The sequence below is a fragment of the Corvus cornix genome, chromosome 3 (genome assembly GCF_000738735.6).
Source record: "Corvus cornix cornix isolate S_Up_H32 chromosome 3, ASM73873v5, whole genome shotgun sequence".
Classification (NCBI taxonomy): domain Eukaryota; kingdom Metazoa; phylum Chordata; class Aves; order Passeriformes; family Corvidae; genus Corvus; species Corvus cornix.
Genome location: NC_047056.1, coordinates 18,089,806 through 18,109,405, shown reverse-complemented (window position 1 = coordinate 18,109,405; position 19,600 = coordinate 18,089,806). Strand labels below are relative to the sequence as shown.

Here is a 19,600-nt window from a genome sequence, read left to right as displayed (position 1 = left end):
GCTGGTGTTCACAGCACCTGGTCAAGAGCAGCACCACACCTGTGCATCCCATCTCAGGGTGCCTCTGAGAAGGCAACAGAATAAACCTATCCTGCAATGTCTCTCCAGAACTACAGCTTGGTATCTTGCCCTGTGCTGCTTGTTTGCAGCTTCTACCCTACCGCTTGTTATTAATTTACCTGCTAAAGATACAAACAACAAGATATACACACAGAAAAGGTTTTGCTCCTCCCTAGGAAATATCTTCCTGTAATCCCTTGATCTTCTCTCTCCTTTCTACGCAGTCCTCAGACTACAGAGTTCATCTACTGACAACTATTCAGTAGCAACTCACTGATAAGAGCAGCTTAGAATGTTGCTTCCACCTGAGAGGAGCTTTCTTACAAAGACACCACACTGCTCCCAGGTCAGAACAGAGCCAGGGTGTGGAGATCACCTCAGCTCTTGTCTGACACAAGCAGAGGAGGGAGGAAGGCAACAGAAATTGCATTTCAATTCTCAAACTGGCCTGTCTGCAAACATTTAGTGACCTCACTTCTCAATGAAGAGAGCTCAGAAGGAGAGCCCAAAGACTGTTCATTCCAAAGAAACATCGTTACATGAAACTCACTGCTGAGACCGGTAAGACAATTTAAAGCATTAGGATTCTACTGGACTCCTTGTAGACATCCGCATAAGGGCCGTTAGTAAAAATATCTTCTTTCACTTCTTGATGATTCTTTTTTTCTGCCGAGATACAGATCTGGAAGAGAACTTCTTTTCATCTCTGTGCCAAGGTTTGTAGAGTAACAGCTTGCCCTACTCTAAAGGCCATCAGCAAACTGCAAATCACTGAACTTGCATCATCCTGCCTGGTGAGTGAATGAACTTATGAGAGATTACAGCCTCTCCTGACCACACGGTACGTGGCCAGCAGACCAGTTACTCTGAATGACAACCGAACTGGCAGCCAGTGTGATTACAGCCCAACTTGACCAGCCCTGAACAGCGCTAAAAGATCCCTCAGGGAGCATCTCTTCAGCTGACTTTCTGTTGGGGAACAAGTGCAAACCCTCCTGACGACTTCCAGAAAATTTACCACAAGAAGCCTAGCCTGAAAGACTCCAATCACAAAGAAATGGCTTTCATCATCAGGGCAAATGGAGTAGTAGGGGAGAACATCTGACTAAAGGTACCAGGTCTGTTTCTAAGGAGTCCATCATCAGTGCCCTACAGCCGATACTCCTCTACTGCCAAAGGATTCATGGATGGTGCAGTCCCACCCTGTGCCAGCCAACCTGACTGGGGCTGCCAGATTCCCCACTCTCCCGCCCTGGTACCATCAGGGACAAAACACACAAGTGTGTGATGGACCCCTTTTCATTCTGATAGGTTGCTTGGGGGCTTTTCTGGTTGAGGCCGATGCTTAGGCAGCCCGTTTGCCAGGTCCCCCCGTTCCCACAAGCGTGGTGCCAGGGCAACAGGGTAATGGGATGGGGGTAGCCCGGTTCAGTGGCGCCTGCGGGGCTCCACCAAGCAATCCCGGCAGCCCACGCTCACAAAATCACAAGCTGGTTTGGGTATGAAGGGACATTAAAGAGCACCTTGTTCCATCCACTGCGATGGGCAGGGACACCTTCCACCAGACCAGGTTGCTCCAAGCTCCACGCCGGCCGCTGCCGCCCTCCCAAGGAGGGCAGGACGGGCCGGCTCCCGCCTCGCCCCTCGGTCGGGCACCCGCCCCAGGGGGCGCCCTGGCCCCCGGCCCCGCGCCTCGGGAAAGGGCCGGACCCGCCGGCGGGGCCCCAGGGGTGAGGGGGCCGCGGCCTGGGCCCGGTGGGGCCCCCCTGCCCTGCCCTGCCCCACCCCGGGCCGCTCCCTCACCCCGGCGCCTCGCCCGGGACTCCGGGGCCGTGCCGGGCCCGCACTCACATCTGGTACTCGTCGATCGCCTCCACCAGCTGCCCCCAGGAGTCGAAGTCGGTGCCCTTCCTGAAGCTGGCGCCCCAGCGCTGCAGGAGGCTGCGGGCCGCCTCCGACATAGCCCCAGCGCTAGGGCACCATGCTCACCCCGCGCCGGGGCACCCACCGCGCCGGCCAGCCGCTCCCGCCAGCCCCGCGCCGCCGCCGCCGCCGCCGGCACCGCCCCGCCCGGCACAGCCCGGCCCAGCCCCGGGACACCCGAGAGCGGCGGCGCCTCCCGCCCGCACCGCCCAGCCGGGGAGGCGGCGCCGGCCGCGCCCGCCCGCGCCATCGCTACCGAGGCGAAGGCGCCACTTCCGCCCCGGTACCCGTCATGGCGCCGGTCACGTGCGCGCGGGCGGGGCGCGGGCGGGGCCGCTCCGCCCCTCCCTCCGCTCCGCCCCTCCCTCCGCTCCTCCCCTCGCTGCCGGCTGTGCGCCGCCGCAGGCCCGCCCCCAGGTAAGCCGCGGCGCCCACCTACAGCACCGCAGCTGGTTCTCGCCCCTCCGCGAGGGCTGGTGCCGCTGCTGTCCTGCTGGCGCTCCCGCTCCCCCCGGTGTTGGTGGCGTTCGGGGGTCCCTCCCGCGGGAGGGCTGCGGGCCGCGGCCGCGCCTCCAGCCGCTGTCCCGGGGGGAGGCCCCACAGCCGCGGAGCTGTTGTTGTTGTTGTTGGCGGCGGCGGCGGCCCAGGCACCCCGGTGGGGAGGAGGGCGAGCGGCGGGGTCGATGCGATCGGCCGCGATGGGGCGGTGCCATCGGCTCTCGGCTGGCGCTGCCTGCGGCGGCGGGTGCGTGACGCACGGGCGGGAGCGGCGGGGCCGGGCCGGGGTCCCGCGGCCTCGGGAGCCTTCAGGGAGCGCCCCCGGGCCGGGCCGGGGTCCCGCGGCCTCGGGAGCCTTCAGGGAGCGCCCCGGGCCGGGCCGGGGTCCCGCGGCCTCGGAGCCTTCAGGGAGCGCCCCGGGCCGGGCCGGGGTCCCGCGGCCTCGGGAGCCTTCAGGGAGCGCCCCGGGCCGGGCCGGGGTCCCGCGGCCTCGGGAGCCTTCAGGGAGCGCCCCGGGCCGGGCCGGGGTCCCGCGGCCTCGGGAGCCTTCAGGGAGCGCCCCGGGCCGGGCCGGGGTCCCGCGGCCTCGGGAGCCTTCAGGGAGTGCCCCGGGCCGGGCCGGGGTCCCGCGGCACAGCGGGGACGGCAGCGCCGCGCAGGTGGGTGCGCACGGCGCGACAGGCGCTGCCCGATGGACCGGCCCCGAGAGGTGCCGGCGCGATGAACAAGCCCCCTGCTCGGGCAGGAGGATCTGGACAGTGCCGGCGGGTTGCGGGCAGATCTTCTTGGTTTGTTTTTGGTTTTTTGTTTCAGCAAAGGTCCAGAGTGTTTTATGAGGATGAACTTAAGGGATTCCAAAAGGACCACGAGGTGATGGAGGTCCTGGGGGGTCTCCAGTCCAGCGTCCTGCTCAGAGCAGGGACAGCTCCGAGGTCACACCAGGGGGCTCAGGGCTTTGTCCGGCGAGGTTTGGAAAACCTTTGAGGATGGAGAGCACACAACTTGTTCCTCAGTTTTTTTGTCTTCATGGTGAAGGAGTTTCTCCCTTTATCCAGTAGGGCCTTCCCATGTTGAGGATGTGCCCATTATGTTCCATCACCATACACTGCTGTTGTAAAGCTCACTGCAATGCTTGTGCTATATTTGTTTGCTGAAATTGAAGTAAAAGAAAAGAGATGGTCGGGTTTATCTCTGCTCTCCCAGCTTTCCAGGTCAGATACACTTATGTAAATAGATCCCTGTTTTCAGTCGGGGTTTGTGGTTGCAGGTTCATTTGTGCCAAAGGCCCCCAAATACGAGCTGTTCACAGATTGGCCAGACACAGTGTAATGGTCTCAATGAATTAAGATTTAGAGGAAAAGAGGAAGGAGGCTCAGGGATGACCTTACCACTCTCTACAACTCCCTGAAAGGTTGTGGCAAGTTGGGGATAGGCCTCTCCTCCCAGGTAACAAGTGACAGGAGGAGAGGAAAGAGCCTCAAGCTGTGCCAGGGGAGGTTCAGGTTGGACATTAGGAAGAATCTCTTCACAGAAGGGGTTGTTAAATGTTGGAACAGGTTGCCTAGGGAGGCGGTGGAGCTACCATCCCTGGAGGTGTTTAAGGAAAGCCTGGACATGGTGCTCAGTGCCATGGTCTAGTTGACATGGGGATGTTCTGTCAAAGGCTGGGCTCAGTGATCTCAGGGATCTTTTCCAACCTAATTGATTCTGTGATTCTGAGATATTTCTCATGTAATTTACGGGTATATTCAGCCTTGTGCAGGAGGTAACAAATGTGGTTTTTTTCCTATGAATGTGTGCTCACATAGAGCTACCACAAAGTAGGTGGTAGCTTTTGCCCTAACTTGAAATAGTTGCCTCAGAAAGCATTTGTATCTCAAGAGAGTGCAAGTCTCACACTGAGCACATGGATGATGAGCACAAAGCACATGGAAGCTTGGCATTTCAAATGGGGAAAAAAAGAAGTTAATTTCAAATTAATTTCTTGCCTAGTTGGTTACATTTGGAATATCTTTTTGTGAGCAGAGGAGCATGATGTGCAGCACCTCAATTGTACCTGTTCCTGCAGCTGATCTTTCCTTTCCCCTCCTTAGATTTGGCATAAACAACATTACAGGAAGAAAATGACCCACTGGTTCCATCGCAACCCTCTGAAGGCTACAGCTCCTGTTTCATTTAATTATTATGGGGTAGCCACCACTCCAGCTGCAACAAAGGTTTGCAAGTAAGTGTACTTGGGACTGACTTCACTCTGCCTCTTACAGTTTGAGGGACATCCTTAAAAGTCATGGTTGCTCTTTGGTTTTTGAGCTCAAGGTGGCTGCAGTTGTGTAGGCAGGGAGGCAGTAAGACATTGCTAACACTGAACATTTGCTTACAGACAACAAATTCTCCAGTTTTTGACTCTGTGAGTGCTCAGCAAGGCCAATTACAACAATGCAGAGGCAAAAGACGAAAACCACTTCATTGTCTTTCTGATGACTTTGCATTCCTCTGCAAAAGATTGCTTCATTTCCATAAGTGGATAAGGCCTGACTGTTCTGTTGTGGATAGGAATGTAATGAAAAGGGATCTCAGCTTATTTTGCAGATCTGTTCTTACCTCTTTATCCCATTATCCCATTCTAATGTCAAAGAATGTTCCTGTTGTTACTTCCCTTTCCTCTCTGTGCACCCAGCCTCTTGGTAGGTAAAGGCATAGTAATTTTAGTGTTAGAACAATAGATTGAGTACTGATTATCCACTGCTGTGTGTCCAGAATGGATCATACTAAAGAGTCAATTATATGTATCCAGAGGAGAAGGGAAGAATCTTCTGTATTAGTACATTTTTGAGTAGAATTTCTTAGGGGTTTTTTTGGGGTTTTTTTCTCTTCTTTCATTCAGTGACTTGAGGTTATCTCGAGCACGGCTACTGGAGCTGTTCACAGACTCGAGCTGTAATCCAGAAATGATGAAGAATGCAGCTGACTTGTACTTCTCACTCCTGCAAGGTAGGAAGATTTATTAGCAATACTACTAATTCACCAAGAGAAGCATCAGCTGAATTTTAATGGCACTTCTCAGAATGTGCATTGTGCTGATCTCCTGTAAAGAGGCTTTGCAGTTCTCAGGAAGGAGAGTGTCTTCATGGGTTCTGTGCTTGATACCAGTGGTGGCTGCTCACCAGGCCCCTTCTCCAAGTTTTCAGTGTCCTTTGTGACCCTGCCAGTACTAAGTGCTGGCAGTCCTGCCCTCCTGCTTTTAACTTCATTCTGGTGGAGGAGAAAATGTGTATTTGTCTTATGTGTTTGGTGGTGAGTTTCTCCTCAAGTATAAATTGAGTCAATTAATTAGTTGATATCATTTACAATTCAGTATAAACTGCTGGTTTGGGTAATACTAGACCATAGACTTCTGGCAAGTTTACCTTCTACTGCTGCTTGTCTTAGGTGCTCATTAGCATGGTGTCTACATTTTCAGTAGATGGTTCACCTGTGATGACACATTCCTGTTGAAACTTTCCTTCTGCCAATATTTTGATAACTCTGTCGTAGCAGTTGGGTGCTCAGCCAGGTTTCTTAGGACTGGGTTTTCAGGCATCATCTGATTTGTGGAAAGTGGGATCTTTCAGTCTGTGGGAAGTAAACATTGGTTTAGTGAGGCCCTGGGAGAGTGTAGGCTAATGCCACATCTAGATAAAGGCAAGATAAAAATACCTGTTGCTACAGCCGAGATTTGGAGAGTTTCTCTAGGAAAATATCATGCTTGGCCACTAAAATCATCTGCATGTGAAAGGAACAAGTATTTTCTGTGCTTATAAAAATGTGACACACCGAAAGCTGTAGCCGCAGCCGCTGCTATGGCAAGCTCTTGGCCTCTTAAAATCTGTAAGACCTGATCAGACTAAGGCCCCTCTCAAGCCTCCCTAAAAAATTCCTGGGCCTGCATATGCTAGAATTTGAACATTCCATAGCATTAGCTTCATCCCACTGACTGCTGTTTTCTGGGCTTCTGGACAAAAAGAGCCAATTTCCTGTGGCCCTGGAGATAGATGATGACTAGGTTAGTCCATGCTTAGAAGCCCTTTTCCCTCTCACTGTTGACCAGGCAAGTTCCCTGGAATTTCCAGGTTGCCACTGTGGTGGCAGAGATAGCCACTCACCTTGAACAACCTCAGCCATCCTGTACCTGGGCCAGTCCCACTCCCAACTTGTCACCATATGGGACTAGCAGACATCTGCCAGGTTTTCCTTGAGCAGTCAGGATTCTTAGGGTTGAGTTGGTAATGTGCTGGGCAAGTTGTTTCCTGGAGTAGCCAGTTGGTTTTTTCCACATTTTGTTCTCAAGATACTGAGGAATAAACACCTCAGGAAGTAACATGGGGTTTTGAGGGGTTCAGCAAGAAACATTCCTTTATCTATATCTGTATTCTTACTGATCCCTCTCCTTCATTACTCGTTTGTTTCCTACTTGAGATTGCCTTTTGGTACATTTGTTTATTCCATAGGTTTCATCCTTTCACTGGATGACTCTTCCCAAGAGTGCAAGTTGAGATATATCCAGAATTTCAAGTGGACAGACACGTTACAAGGACAAGTCCCGAGGTGCGTGTGCTTCTCTGGGTGCGGGGTATGCAGCTGCTGTCTGCTGCTCTGTTACACACGTGCACCTGTGCCACCCATTTGAGGGGAAACAGAAATGTAGCAAAGTCTTGAACACAAAGTAGTTTCTAAAAAGGTGTTGCTGTGTTTTTGGTAACTGCCCTACTGTGTTAGGTGTTCTGAAGTGTACGTGGCCTTTATGTAAAGCTGTGAGAATGCACAATAATTGTAGAAGGGTCTTAGTTGATCTACAAACTGAACCTGCAGTTGGCTACAGCACTACAAGGAAGAGCCTTGAGGGTATTGGTGAGTTGAGCATGGTAACAAAGCTCACTGCAGTTTAAAACTTCTTCCTTTGGCACTATGGCCTGACCAGCAACTTCTGTGTGTTTTGGGGTTCCAGTGTTGCTGAAGATTTGATTTTGTTCTTGTCCTCTGAAGCTCTGAGTACATGTACTCTTGGTTCAAACAAACAAATCTTCTGTTCCAGTAGGAATACAGATCTGTAACCTTCTGAATTACTCACTTGTCTCTTGCTATTGGAGGTGATTGTGTTGTATAACCACACCTACCAATTTGTCAAGCTTTAGCTAGGAGTGCTTGACCTCCTCAAAGCTTTTACTCCCCTTGGAAAAAAATCTGTTGATTAGGACTTTCTTCTAATTTTCTCACGGTCACACACACTTGTACTTGTGCCAGCATTACTCTTCCCTCTCCCACATCTTTCTTTTTAAAAGGTTTGCTAGTTCCTAAGCTGTACTGAGCTTGTGATTGCAAGTTCAGTCTTTTCAAAGACTCTGTTTTTAGCTTCTGAAATATGCTGCTATTTGCACATGCTGTTTGTCTGCAGTTACATAAATACTTGAAATAACATTCATCTGAGAGAGTTGTAACAGACTCTGATTTATTAACTTAGCAGTACAACTTTAAAGTGGACATTCCAGGGCAAGGCTTTCCACAAAATGTGCAATTGAAAAAAAAAAAAAAAAAAGAGATGGAAAAATGTCAGCCACACCCAAAGCTAAACAAATCTCAAGTTACAGTTTTAAAATAAAAGTTCCCAAAAGGGAAGGGTGGGCATCTGAATGTGGGAGATTCTAATTATGAGCTCTTAAAGGGAACAAATAAGAAAATTGAAGTCTCTCTTAGGCAGTTCAGCAGCTAGGAAGTTCTGAAGTGCAGATTGTTGACATCTTAAATGAAAAATGTTTTATAGAAAGAAATGTTGACTTCTGCTACATGAACTATCAGCAGAGAGAGATTGTCAGAACAAAACTGAATGCATTAAGATTTTGGGGGGTTTTTGTCTTTCTTCAGTGCCCAGCAGGATGCAGTGTTTGAACTGGTTTCCATGGGATTTAATGTAGCTCTATGGTACACAAAATATGCATCAAGACTCGCTGGAAAAGAAGAGTAAGTGGTTTTCTTTTCTTAATAATTCTACTCCAGCAATACTCCACCAAAGATTTAGCAGGTTCTGGGGTTTGCCTGCTGTGAGGCATGTCCAGCGGAGACAGAGGAATTCCAGGAGGCAGTTGGCCTTTATACACAAGCACTTCAATCCCTTCTTGCCTCTGTAAACCAAGTGGATTAGTACCACGTGATGGTGATACAGAGAAAGTGTCAGTTGTGAATAAACCCTTCATCGCCCCGCTCCAGGTGCAAAACTGAGGTTCTCAAAATCACAGGTCTGCTGTCTTTTAGCCCTACAGTCTTCTAAATCCTTGGCTTTTGACACTGAGGTTGCCTTTTACTTGAGAGTCATCATAGGATCTTACGCGTTTGGTTTTTTTTCACGCAAGTTCTATTTGATTCTTTAGTGATTGGACACTGTAAGAACACTGTAAGAACATTGTACCCTCCTTTACTCTGAGGGTAAATCCACAGCAGTGGGATAGGTCACTTAGGGAATCAGTGGACTCTTGATTCTTGAAGGATTTATGATTCATCTAGACAAAGCCATAACTGACCTGATCTACTGTTGCAAATTGTGGTGCCCCAAAGCAGGAGGTGGGACTGAATGACACCTAGAGGCCCTTTCTAACTATAATTTTACTGATTCATTCTGTTTTCTCAGTATAACAGAAGATGAAGCAAAAGATGTTCACCGCAGCCTGAAAATAGCAGCTGGGATTTTTAAACACCTGAAGGTAGAAGGACTTTCTTTGCTGTCTGTTCTTCGAGGTGTCTCCAAATACTTGACTTTTTGTCTTAGAAAAGCCTTTGCTATACTCACACACCTGAGACCTCCTGAATGATACAGGAAAAAGAAGGATATTAATATGTTTTGGTGCCTCTCAATCCCTGCAACTCATTCCCAATGGCAGTGGAACAGTAATTTGTCTTTCTGCCCATATTGTGCTACAGTGTGGGCAGCTGCCTTGGGACCTTCACTGAGTGTGCCAGTTAGGAACGAGGCACTTGTTTTGCACTAGTATTAAGCCTAAAGTAACTCTGAGACTTGCTTTGTATTTAGGAAAGTCACATTCCAAGATTGATTACACCTGTAGAAAAGGGAAGAGATTTAGAAGCTCGACTTATAGACTCCTACATCATACAGTGTCAAGCTGAAGCTCAAGAAGGTACCCTCAAATATACATTGGTTGGGTGTGGGAAATGACTCTTTGTGGGTCACTGATGTCTCATGAATTCTGCTTGCCAGCAGGATTTTTTATTCTCCTGAAGTACTGTGGCTTAGTGGGGCAGGTTGCTTTTAAAGAAACTTAAGTTACAATTTTAGAAGGAAAATGCCAAAAATCAGTCTGGTATTACATATATAATATGGAATATCTTTCACTTTGGCAGAATTGTGTGTGGCACTCCTCCCTTTTTCTTGTTTTTTCCTTTCTTGCAACCCTTTCACTACCATGCTTGCCTAACATAAATTCCCAGTTCCTTTACTTTAAAATGTGTGCAGCTTCTGTTTATTAGCTAATCTTAAGGCTAACATTCCTTCAGTTTTTCTATTAAACTGGAATCATTATATCCAAGAAACAATCTGTCTTTATTCTGCTGTTTGCTTGACTGCACAACATCTATTTTCTGTTCATGCCGAGGTTTTAAAACCCTAAACGCCTCTGCTGATTTGATGTGATGGGACATTTCAATTAAATTTAAACTGTGGTGTGGAACTTTTTTTCAGTGACAATTGCTCGGGCTATTGAGCTGAAACACAATCCAGGCCTAATAGCTGCTCTTGCTTATGAAACAGCCAACTTCTACCAAAAAGCTGGTGAGTGTCTTGTTTTATATCCTTAGTGACTTGGTTTATGCATTCTTGCCAGCAGACATGCTTTACCCATCCATAAATTGAATATTAACACTGTTCTTGGTGGATATGGAGTGTGTATTTAGCTTCTATTTAGCACATTTAAGGCTTCAGTTATCAGCATGTATTTTGATAAGGCCTTTTGGTTTTGTGGGAATCTTTTTCTGTAGCTGATGGTAGGAAATGTTAATGACAGAAGACAGACTAGCAGCAGACAAATGGCCTGATGTAAATAGAGCATGTTCCAGCTGCCTTTGGGCAGCAGATCATGATGCAGAGCATGGAGAGTGCAGTGGGTTAATTATGTACCACCTTCCAGATGAGTAAGATGATCTCTGGGCTTACTGAGCCAAGAGGGAGGAGTGCAGAAGTATGGGGGTCAGGAGAACATTGTAACATGTGTCTCATTGTAGGTCACTCCTGGAACTTGAACTAGGAACAAGCTTTGAAATGCTGCCTAAAAATACTTAGGAGAATTAGCCATCCAAACTTAGTGGACAGTAGTTTCAGGGATTCTAGGGACAACTGCATGATAGCTGCATATTTCTGGGGTTTTTCTCATAGTTTCTCTATGCTTTTGCAGGAGTAATTTTTGTCCCTTGTTTCTGGATACTTTGTAGTTAGGATCTTTTGCTAAGTTTAAGAATTCTGGTCTTTTAATGTGTTTGGGGTTCTTTCTGGAGATGTGTTAAGAATAACTTTACATATCTATTCATAGATCAAACATTATCCAGTTTGGATCCAACCTATGCAGGTAAATGGAGGAAGTACTTAAACTTGAAGAGCTGTTTCTATATGGCCTACGTAAGTACTTTGGGTAGCAGCAGTCACAGCTTGTTGTCTGTCTGCCAAGGGCTGGATAGGGAATGGGGGCTAAGTACTGCCTTGGCTTTCTTTCCATCATGTGAAGAGGGATTGTGCAGTGGCAGTGGCACTTGAAGTGTTTTCGTGGAGCCAAATGAAATTGCAGCAGTGTGGATTTATTGTGATCACGGATCTTTAATTGAAGCCATTCAGGCTGAGCATAATGGTCATCTCTGTTATCTACATCACAGTCTGATCCTAGGCACAGTTCAGAGCTGAGCATCTTTTGGAAGGCTCTGAATGAAACTGCATCAAGTACCAGTAGGTACCATTCCAAGAGCTGTCCCTATTTGCCTGATGGATCTCTTAGCAAGTGCAGTGGGGCCCTTGGGATCCTCAGCTGCTTCATTTGCTGTGTATTTCTTGTAGCCTGCTACAGCCTATAATTTGTCTTTTTTATACTGTACAAAAGGCCCAAACTAAGCAGGTAACAGCATTGTCTTTCTCTTAGGGTGAATGTCTAGCTAAAAGCTGCTTGCCTTATTAGCAAGTGTGAGAGGTGAGGGAGGGTCAGAGTTGTGGTACTTCTCCTTTTTTTAATTTGTGTGATCTGGGCAATGGTAGATTTAGATAGAGTCGTACTGTGGCAACAGGCACTAAAGGAAGGGAGGCAAGGTAGGCAGTAGTTGGTAGGATTGTTCCTTTGCCTATTGTATTTACTATTTAAACTCAACTCCCGATAATAGATAACAGTTCTCACTGGAATGCAATACCACCTTCAAGCATAGATATGAAAGAATGGGACTTTTTGGGGTGGAAAAGTTATTGGAACTATGACAAAATATCTCAGACAGCAGAATACCTCATTTTTTCCAGATTCAGTGATGTTTGTCGCAGGTGGAGTTTTTGAGTGTTCACGTGGTTTTAGTTATCAGTCTTAGCTTTGCAAACTTACCTGGGGTTCATTCTGTTTCTATGCTGGTGCTTAAAGCTGCACACTGCTACAGTGAGAGCTTGAACTGGTCTGTGTGCCAGTGGTTTTGGTCAAACACCGTTGTGCAGCTCAGTTAGACCTGAGACAGCTCGGTTCATACCAAGTGTTTATGGGTCTGGTTCATAGTGTCCATGCTGAACTGCATTAATGGTTCAGTGAATGCTGCTTTGACTTGCATTCCCTGGCTGTCACCTACCTGCAGGGAATGGCAGCTTCAAAGAGCTGCAGCTGGTGTAGGGAGCAGAAGGGAATTGGTGCAGGAAGTGCCCAGTGACGTTGGTAATGATTTTGTCCTCTCCCATCAGGCATACTGTTACCATGGCCAGACTTTGCTGGCGAGTGATAAGTGTGGGGAAGCAATCAGATCTCTGCAGGAATCAGAAAAATGTAAGTGTGGTTGAGACTGGATTACAGGGTCTGATGATGCCATGCCTGTTCTGTTTTGCTGGATCGTGTTCATTTGCTCTCCCATAAAGCTTTTATCTGCCACCTGATGGAAATTCAGCACACCTTTAAACAGAGACAGTGTATTTTTTTTTTGTCTTACCAAAGACTGTCTTTCATAACAGTGCTGCAGAAAATTTCGTCTTCACTTCTCAGCCTGGCTTAAAAAGTGGCTTTGAACTGCCTGCAATATACACTGTAAAAACCAATGGTCTGGTCATCCTGTTTTTTGGTTTCTAGAGTAGTGCAGCCATTTCTGCTTTGGAGGTTAAATAGTAAATCTAGACATGCTTGTTTATTTTTAAACAGGTTTCAGTAACTTATTTCCTTTCTATTCATTTGAAAGGTAGAGTCAGGCAAGTTTGCAGCAGTTCAAGGTCTTCTTCCCAGTCTTCTCTCTTCAAAGCTATTGCTACCACAACAGCCTGCATTGCATAACTTTACTGCAATGTATAGAAGTGCTCAAATCTTCAAATTGGGAACATCAGTATTAATTGTAAAAAGAAATAAAAAATTTATTAAGAACAAACTAAGTTGGATTAGTTGGAGTAAAACAAATATTGTTCTGCTGTTCAGAGAAGAGTCCTTCTCCCACTCCATGTTGTTTATTGTTGTTTGGTTTGGGACATCAGCTGTGTGTGGACACCTTCATACCCTGTTTTTCCCTACCACGTGGCACAGTTCTTGGGCTTATTGTTGCATTTGGCACCACACATAAGAATGCTTTCCTGCATCTGCCCACCCAAAAAGCTATCTTTTTCTTTTCCTGTTCCTAGTCACTTGTTGGATGCAGTAAATCTTGGCTGAAGTGCTGCCTTTGAACTAGTTTGGTTTTGTTTCTAAGAAGAAAGAGGCCTGAATGGATTCTGGTGTCTTCTGAGACTGAAGCACTGTAGAGCAGAACCATGATTTAAGAGGGTCATGTAAATAATTTTTACTTCCTTTCTTTTTTGCAAAGTTTTTGCCAAGGCCGAAGCATTGTGCAAAGAATATGGAGAAACCAAAGGGCCTGGGACTACTGCCAAACCTTCTGGACATCTTTTCTTTAGGAAATTAGGAAGTTTGATTAAGAACACACTAGAAAAATGCCAGAGAGAGAATGGATTTATGTAAGTAATTCATGGTTGGTACAGCACTCTGTATGAAGTGTTATTACCTCCTTTGCCTTTATTTCAGAATGGGATGGTAAATTTTACTCTCCAATTGTTACATTACTTTAGGGCATGGCATGTAACTTACAGATAAATTTGAGATTCTCTTAATTTTCTCTCAGCAGATTTGCAGTGGGTCTGTGCTGTCCCACTCTGTGTCCTGTGCCAGTTCAGCAGGGTGGGTTGCCCTGTAGCCCGTCTTTGGGGGGGCTGCTGTGTTGTTGCCATTATCCACTGTGGCACATTAAGACTGTTTAGGAGAAGAACTGTCCTTTTCATCTTTGGGAAGTATTTTAAATCCTCATTTGTATTTTGAAGGGGTTTTTTTTCAACAAAAGATGCTCTTCTCATTGAAGCACTGGGAATAATGGTTATTAAGTAGGAGAAAACCCACCACACTATTAGGGAACAAACAATAATACTAAGAAGGAGTTGCTTTTGTTCTTGTGAATCTTGCTGGCAAAATGCATGTTAGGCAGTGCCTTAATGAAATGGAAGAGAGCAGCAGTGATTGCCACTGTGAAAACCCAGATTGCTTAGTTTAAAATTGCAGACAAGACTTGCAGAGATGGTGCATTGTATTTTAAGTACCTTTCTGTATTCTGTTCCAGCTATTTCCAGAAGGTGCCAGCAGAGGCTCCCCAGCTGGAACTGAAAGCAAACTATGGCTTAGTAGAGCCTGTTCCTTTTGAGTTTCCTGCCTTGAACACACACTGGACTCCTGAAACAGTTGCAGCATTTGATCTCACCAAGAGGCCAAAGGATGACACTGTAAGATAATCCCATGTGCTGTTCTTTCCACTAGCTTTATTCTGTGTATCATACAGTTAGCTTTATTCTGTGTATCATACATATACATATAACACTCCCCAGCTCAGTGTAGGAAGCAGACACAAGGCTACCACTTAAGCTCATCCTTCTGCTGTGCCAGGGGCAAGTCAATTAACCTCTGCCACACTGCCAGCATCTAGAAATTCAGGTCATTTTTTACTAAGTCCTGTAACATTACAAGAGTGAATGCTAGAGAAAGATTCTTTTTTAGAAAAGGATTCATTTAAGGATGCTGAAACAGAGAATAGTTAGCTTTTCCCCCTTGCTTGAGGCTTACTCAAAGTCTTCAGCCTTGAAAAGAGAGGGGACTGTTAGATTATAACATGTCAAGTTAGCTGTGCATAAATACTGTGCAGATACAGTGGTTTGTACTTGTGGTATTAAGTTGGGGTTTTTTTTCTTCTTGTTTGCAGGCTAAACCAAAACCAGATGAAGAAGTAAAACCTCTGAAGGAACCAGATATAAAGCCTCAAAGAGACAGTGGATGCCAGATTTCTTAAATGCCATAAGTGCTTTGAATTCACTTTGAAACTCCTATTCATAGGACTCTGGGGCTTTAGTTCTGATCTCCCTTTTTTGATTCCCCTTTTTTCATTTAGAAGACTAATTTAATTTACCTTTGTTAATATGTGTCTATCTTGCTTAAGAATGTGGTGGATTTCTAGGAGGTTATTTATATCTGAATTATTTTTGGTTTTAGTGGGATATCATAGAATGAATGGGCTTAAATGTTCCTATTGTGCCTCTAGGGAGTTTCTTTTTGTGGGTTTAGTTTTACACACAAATAGCAAAGGAAGTATCATGATTGCAATGCTTGAGGATTTTTCCATTACCTTATATGCGGTATCATGTCCAGTTCTGCAAACAGAAGTTTGCATGAACAGTTATATTTATTCAAGTTTTGTCATTCAGACTTAGCACCCTGTTGTGTTCCAGTTCACCTAACTGTAGTGAGGGAAGAAAATCTGGGTTTGGTTTGTAACACTCCTATGGTATTTCACAGGACTTTCACAGAACCTGGGAAACCTCAAGTTCTGCATAACTGGAGCACAATTTATGTTCTGAAACTATTAGTCTCCGTTCTTTTCTCTACAGATTAGGGTTTTTATATCAGAATTTGTAGTAAGGTACCTTAGCTTGTCTGTTCTTTAATCAAAATTCTTGAGTATCAAAGTGTATCTGAAAGTGATGCAGCAAGTAATATGAAAGTGCTTAAAAGCAATGCATCACTGTGACATTTGTTCAGAGTTTTTGAATCTTCAAAGCTTTGTTAAGTTTGAAGGCTGCAGACAGTTCAGATCTCCTGGCGCTGGGGTTCCTGAAGCTGTCATGCTAAGGTAATGGATTTGTAAGCTGTGTTTCCATCTGGGTGGTGTCTATAAGAAGCTGTCAGGAGAACAGGGAGGAAAGATGAGCTGAAGAGCTGATGGCATAACTGGGAAGCCAAGCTCTAGATTTCCTTTATGCCCTGTGTAAACAGTGCTGCTTCTCAGCTTGTGCAGTATTTCACTGAAATCAGCTCTTTCTGAAGAAAACTTGCCAAAAGCCAAGCCCAGTCAAGGCTGAGAAAGAAAGGATTTTGTAGAACTTGCTGCTTCCATTTCTGCCTGCTGTGGAAAATGTGACAGCATTCTTCAGTGCTGAGCACTGCAAAACACCCATGACAACAAAAACATCTTTCTGATTTGCTGCAAATGCAAAGGAATATGATGCATATGTTGAAGTGAGAGCCTTGCAATCCCCAGCTGCTGCACTTCTCTTTGCCTGAGAAAGAAGCTGGGCAGCCTGACAAGGTTCACCCTTTTCAGCAAATGTGATGGCATCAGCACTTACCATGATGTAAACTGTACACTTTGTACTCTTTGTTCACCTTCCACTGTGCTGTAATTCAGTGCTTCTAAAATCTTTCATGGTGCTTGGAGTCACTTAGCTTAGAGAGCAGGTGTGTATCTCCTTGAAGGCCTGTGGCACAAAAGCTGTTGAGGATATTAATAGGAAGCTCAAGACTCTTCCTGAGATACTAGAGCAAGCTACAGAATTTGTTGCTACAAAAGGCAAAGAGGTTTTTAATGCTGGCTGTTGTGGGTTGATCAAATGCAGACCTCCTTGCTTCCCGTGCTGGATTTTTCCTTCTGTCAGTCCTGCACATAAAAATAAGTGTAAAGTGAGCTGAATTTCTTTGGAAGAAGTTTCTGTTCCGCAGGGGCCTAGAGGATAATGAGTATCAAGAAGAATACATATCTAAAATGGCTCCATTTCTTCTGGTGCTGCACAGGGACCTGGGCTATGTTTCGTGAAGAGTTACTCAAATCTGTTCATAACTTGATCAGTTGACTCAATAGACTTCTTGCATTGTTAAAAGACCAGCCTAGGTTTTGCCAGAGTGGAGTGTGGAGTTAGTTTTCTTATATAGATTTTAATTCTAAAAATGTATTCCAGCTGTAGTCATCAACATTTGCTCAGCCTGCTCCCTTTAAGGATTGAGATACAGTTAACTCCGTTTCATAATCACAATTTTTTAGTTACTCATTGTTTTTCAGAATTCTTTGTCAATATGTACACTTCTCAACTGAATTAGTTTTCTTTCTGTAGATCCTGTTTTCCTTCCCCTCATTTTCCCTTCCATCTGCTACAAACCGTGGCACAGACTTAGCCTTGCTTGCTAGTGCACGTGTAGATCCTGGGACTCATTTCCAATGCAGCTTTTACCCATGGGTGGGTTCCAGTATAGGAATATCTTAAAATCAAATTAACAAATCATGACTAAATCGTTCCCAAACAACTTGGTAGGAGAGATTATTTTACGGACTTGGAATTCTTTGGACGCTTTCTCAAACCAAGTGGTTTGTCTGAATCAAGTTCACTGTAAATAGTTTGGGGCATAACCAAGTGAATTGTGTCAGATGATGACATTGCTTAAGCCTAGCCGTGTAACCTCTTATGCCATAGCTGTTTCAGTAAATATGATGTAGTAGTTTAAAAATAGACTAATGGAACAAACTAATTCACTTAACATGTGTTGCTTTTCAAGACAAACTTTGTTTACTTGTAGCTAAAATCCTGTGGCAAACATTGGATGGTTTTGCCAAAAAAGAAGAAACTGGAGACTGTTTAGTTTGCAAAGTAGAGAGAGCTGTGAGGCAATGAGCAGCTTTCCCTTCTGGTTTTGTTGGGTAGTAGGAATTACTGTAAATAGGATATAGATTAACTGATCAATATGCTTAAGAATGTGGGTGAATGAACTGGGAGTTTCAGTCAATCTGGAAACCCAGCAGCCATGTTCCTTCTATTATAGTTCCCTTTAGTAATTTTTAAGAGTGAGGTATTTTGAATGGTGACTTTTTAATATTCTAATGCTGCAAGAGCCTGATTTTGTGGCCTCTCTCTGGTTTTAGAGGTTCTCATGGCTAAGCCTGCAAATCTTATTGGTGTAAATAGTCTTTAAAATTCTGTGCCCCATCTGAAGCAGGACAGAACTGCAGCTGAATGAAATACAGAGTGCTGGGCCCTCTGTTTTGTGCTTTAAGAAAAGCAGTGATTGTCTTTAGTCTACTATAAACCAAACCATTAAGCTCTTTGTAGGATTTCTATTCAAATACACTTTCTCCATGTATTTAAATACACTTCCTCCATGTTCCGTGTTCCTGGGTTTTCAGTAGTTACTCTCCATCCAGCATGTGACAGCTGAGGGACTAAACCTGGCCCTTGGATGCTGATGTCTGCCTCCTGGATTTGATAGAGGAGTTTTGCCTGTCAGCCCAGGGATGGAGTTTGGTCACTTGGATGTTCAGCATGGATACGTGGTGTGTCTGTAAAGATGGTAGTGGTTCATACAATGAGCAGGAAAATGGATCCCTGTGTCTGTGTAGAATAGAGACAACTTTGCACTTTAGAATTTTCTTGTCTTGCAAATTTGGTACAATACAGTATGGTTGTAAATACTCCTTCATTTTGTTGCACTGATTTCAGTACTGTGCTATGGGTGAGGTTTTAATGGGAAACAGTGCTAAAATGTATTTTTAATTGTGTATAAAACAAACTCATTAAGCATATCTCTGCCATTAGTATTGGGGAGCACAAGAGGAGGCAGTAGCTCATCTGTTTTCCATGGGAATTCCAAGAAGTGAAGACTTTCTGTCTGTTGGCTGCAGGGTGAAACATTTCATCCCACCCCTGTGTCTGGTATCTAAACTGAAGTTTCAGCATTAACATAAATCCTGTGCATGCCTATTAATTATTCCTGAAAATATTCTGTCTCTAAAGATCACTGTTAAATCACTATAGTAGCGTAAGCTGCTTTTTCCCCCCTTTTTCTGTGTTTTTTTCCTGTCACTGGCCCAGCTGAGTGAGGAATAAAGCACAGTGAGTAAGACTGGCGTAGAAAAGCCCCTGCAGTGTGTACCTGTCTCCAGATCGTGAGTGCAGTGTAAAGGCCTTTCCACAGGGACCATTGGTTTCACTCAGACCTTTCCCCACTGGTGATGTTCTCAAATTCAACAAAGGTCCCATGGCAACCAAGGGCACCCTCGATTAGCTTTTTATGTAGGAAGGCCTCCCTCCTTTGGTATTGGTGCCTTCATGGATAACAACCTTCCTGAAGTCATCCTGTACTCCAAGTAATCACACTTCAATGGAATCAGCTCTGAGATCACTGACCAAGCAGCCTTACTTTGTGAAGACAGTCACCATGCAGTCTTAAGCTTCATAGTTGGAAAATTTGTATATAACCACAAATTTCAGAATACCATTTAAAATAAACAATCTTAGAGTATCACGTTTTGTTTCATTATTTAAAATTTTAGCTATAGTAGCAAGGAAAAGGCTCTGTCTTGAATGTTACTTTCTGCAATTTAATGCAACTTTATTAATTATAGGGAATGCTTAATCCTTGCTTAAAGGAGGACTTAAATAAGGAAGATACTTATGTGAAGTGGGTGCATGTGGAAGTAGTAGCTACAATGAAGCATGTCAAGTCCTGGGGCAGGAAGAGAGGAGATGGACTTCCCAAACTCCTGTTCAGAAAAAAGAAAGTAATTAGGTAGGATT

General features: G+C 45.3%; 2 protein-coding genes across 5 annotated transcripts in view; one reads left to right on the top strand and one right to left on the bottom strand.

Moving 5' to 3' along the window:
- Positions 1-2,103, bottom strand: part of AIDA (axin interactor, dorsalization associated) — a 29,222-nt gene extending 27,119 nt beyond the window's left edge. For both annotated transcript variants that reach the window (XM_039570089.1, XM_039570090.1), the window contains exon 1: positions 1,912-2,103. In XM_039570089.1, the coding sequence (XP_039426023.1) occupies positions 1,912-2,021 (110 nt within the window). In that variant the 5' untranslated portion in view covers positions 2,022-2,103. The remainder of the gene's footprint in view (positions 1-1,911) is intronic.
- Positions 2,104-2,347: 244 nt separating this feature from the next.
- On the top strand, positions 2,348-19,328 carry BROX (BRO1 domain and CAAX motif containing). 3 transcript variants are annotated; one of them, XM_039568894.1, is made up of 13 exons: positions 2,348-2,400; positions 4,575-4,705; positions 5,366-5,472; positions 6,969-7,065; positions 8,380-8,475; positions 9,140-9,212; positions 9,539-9,644; positions 10,205-10,294; positions 11,049-11,134; positions 12,434-12,515; positions 13,531-13,681; positions 14,335-14,494; positions 14,968-19,328. In XM_039568894.1, the coding sequence occupies exons 2-13, from the start codon at positions 4,605-4,607 to the stop codon at positions 15,052-15,054; spliced, it is 1,236 nt and encodes a 411-aa protein (XP_039424828.1). In that variant the 5' UTR covers positions 2,348-2,400; positions 4,575-4,604; the 3' UTR covers positions 15,055-19,328. The 3 variants fall into 3 exon arrangements, with proteins under 3 accessions (XP_039424828.1, XP_039424830.1, XP_039424829.1); XM_039568896.1 differs by lacking the exon at positions 2,348-2,400 and adding an exon at positions 2,431-2,728; XM_039568895.1 differs by lacking the exon at positions 2,348-2,400 and adding an exon at positions 2,912-3,140.
- The last annotated feature ends 272 nt before the right edge of the window (positions 19,329-19,600 follow it).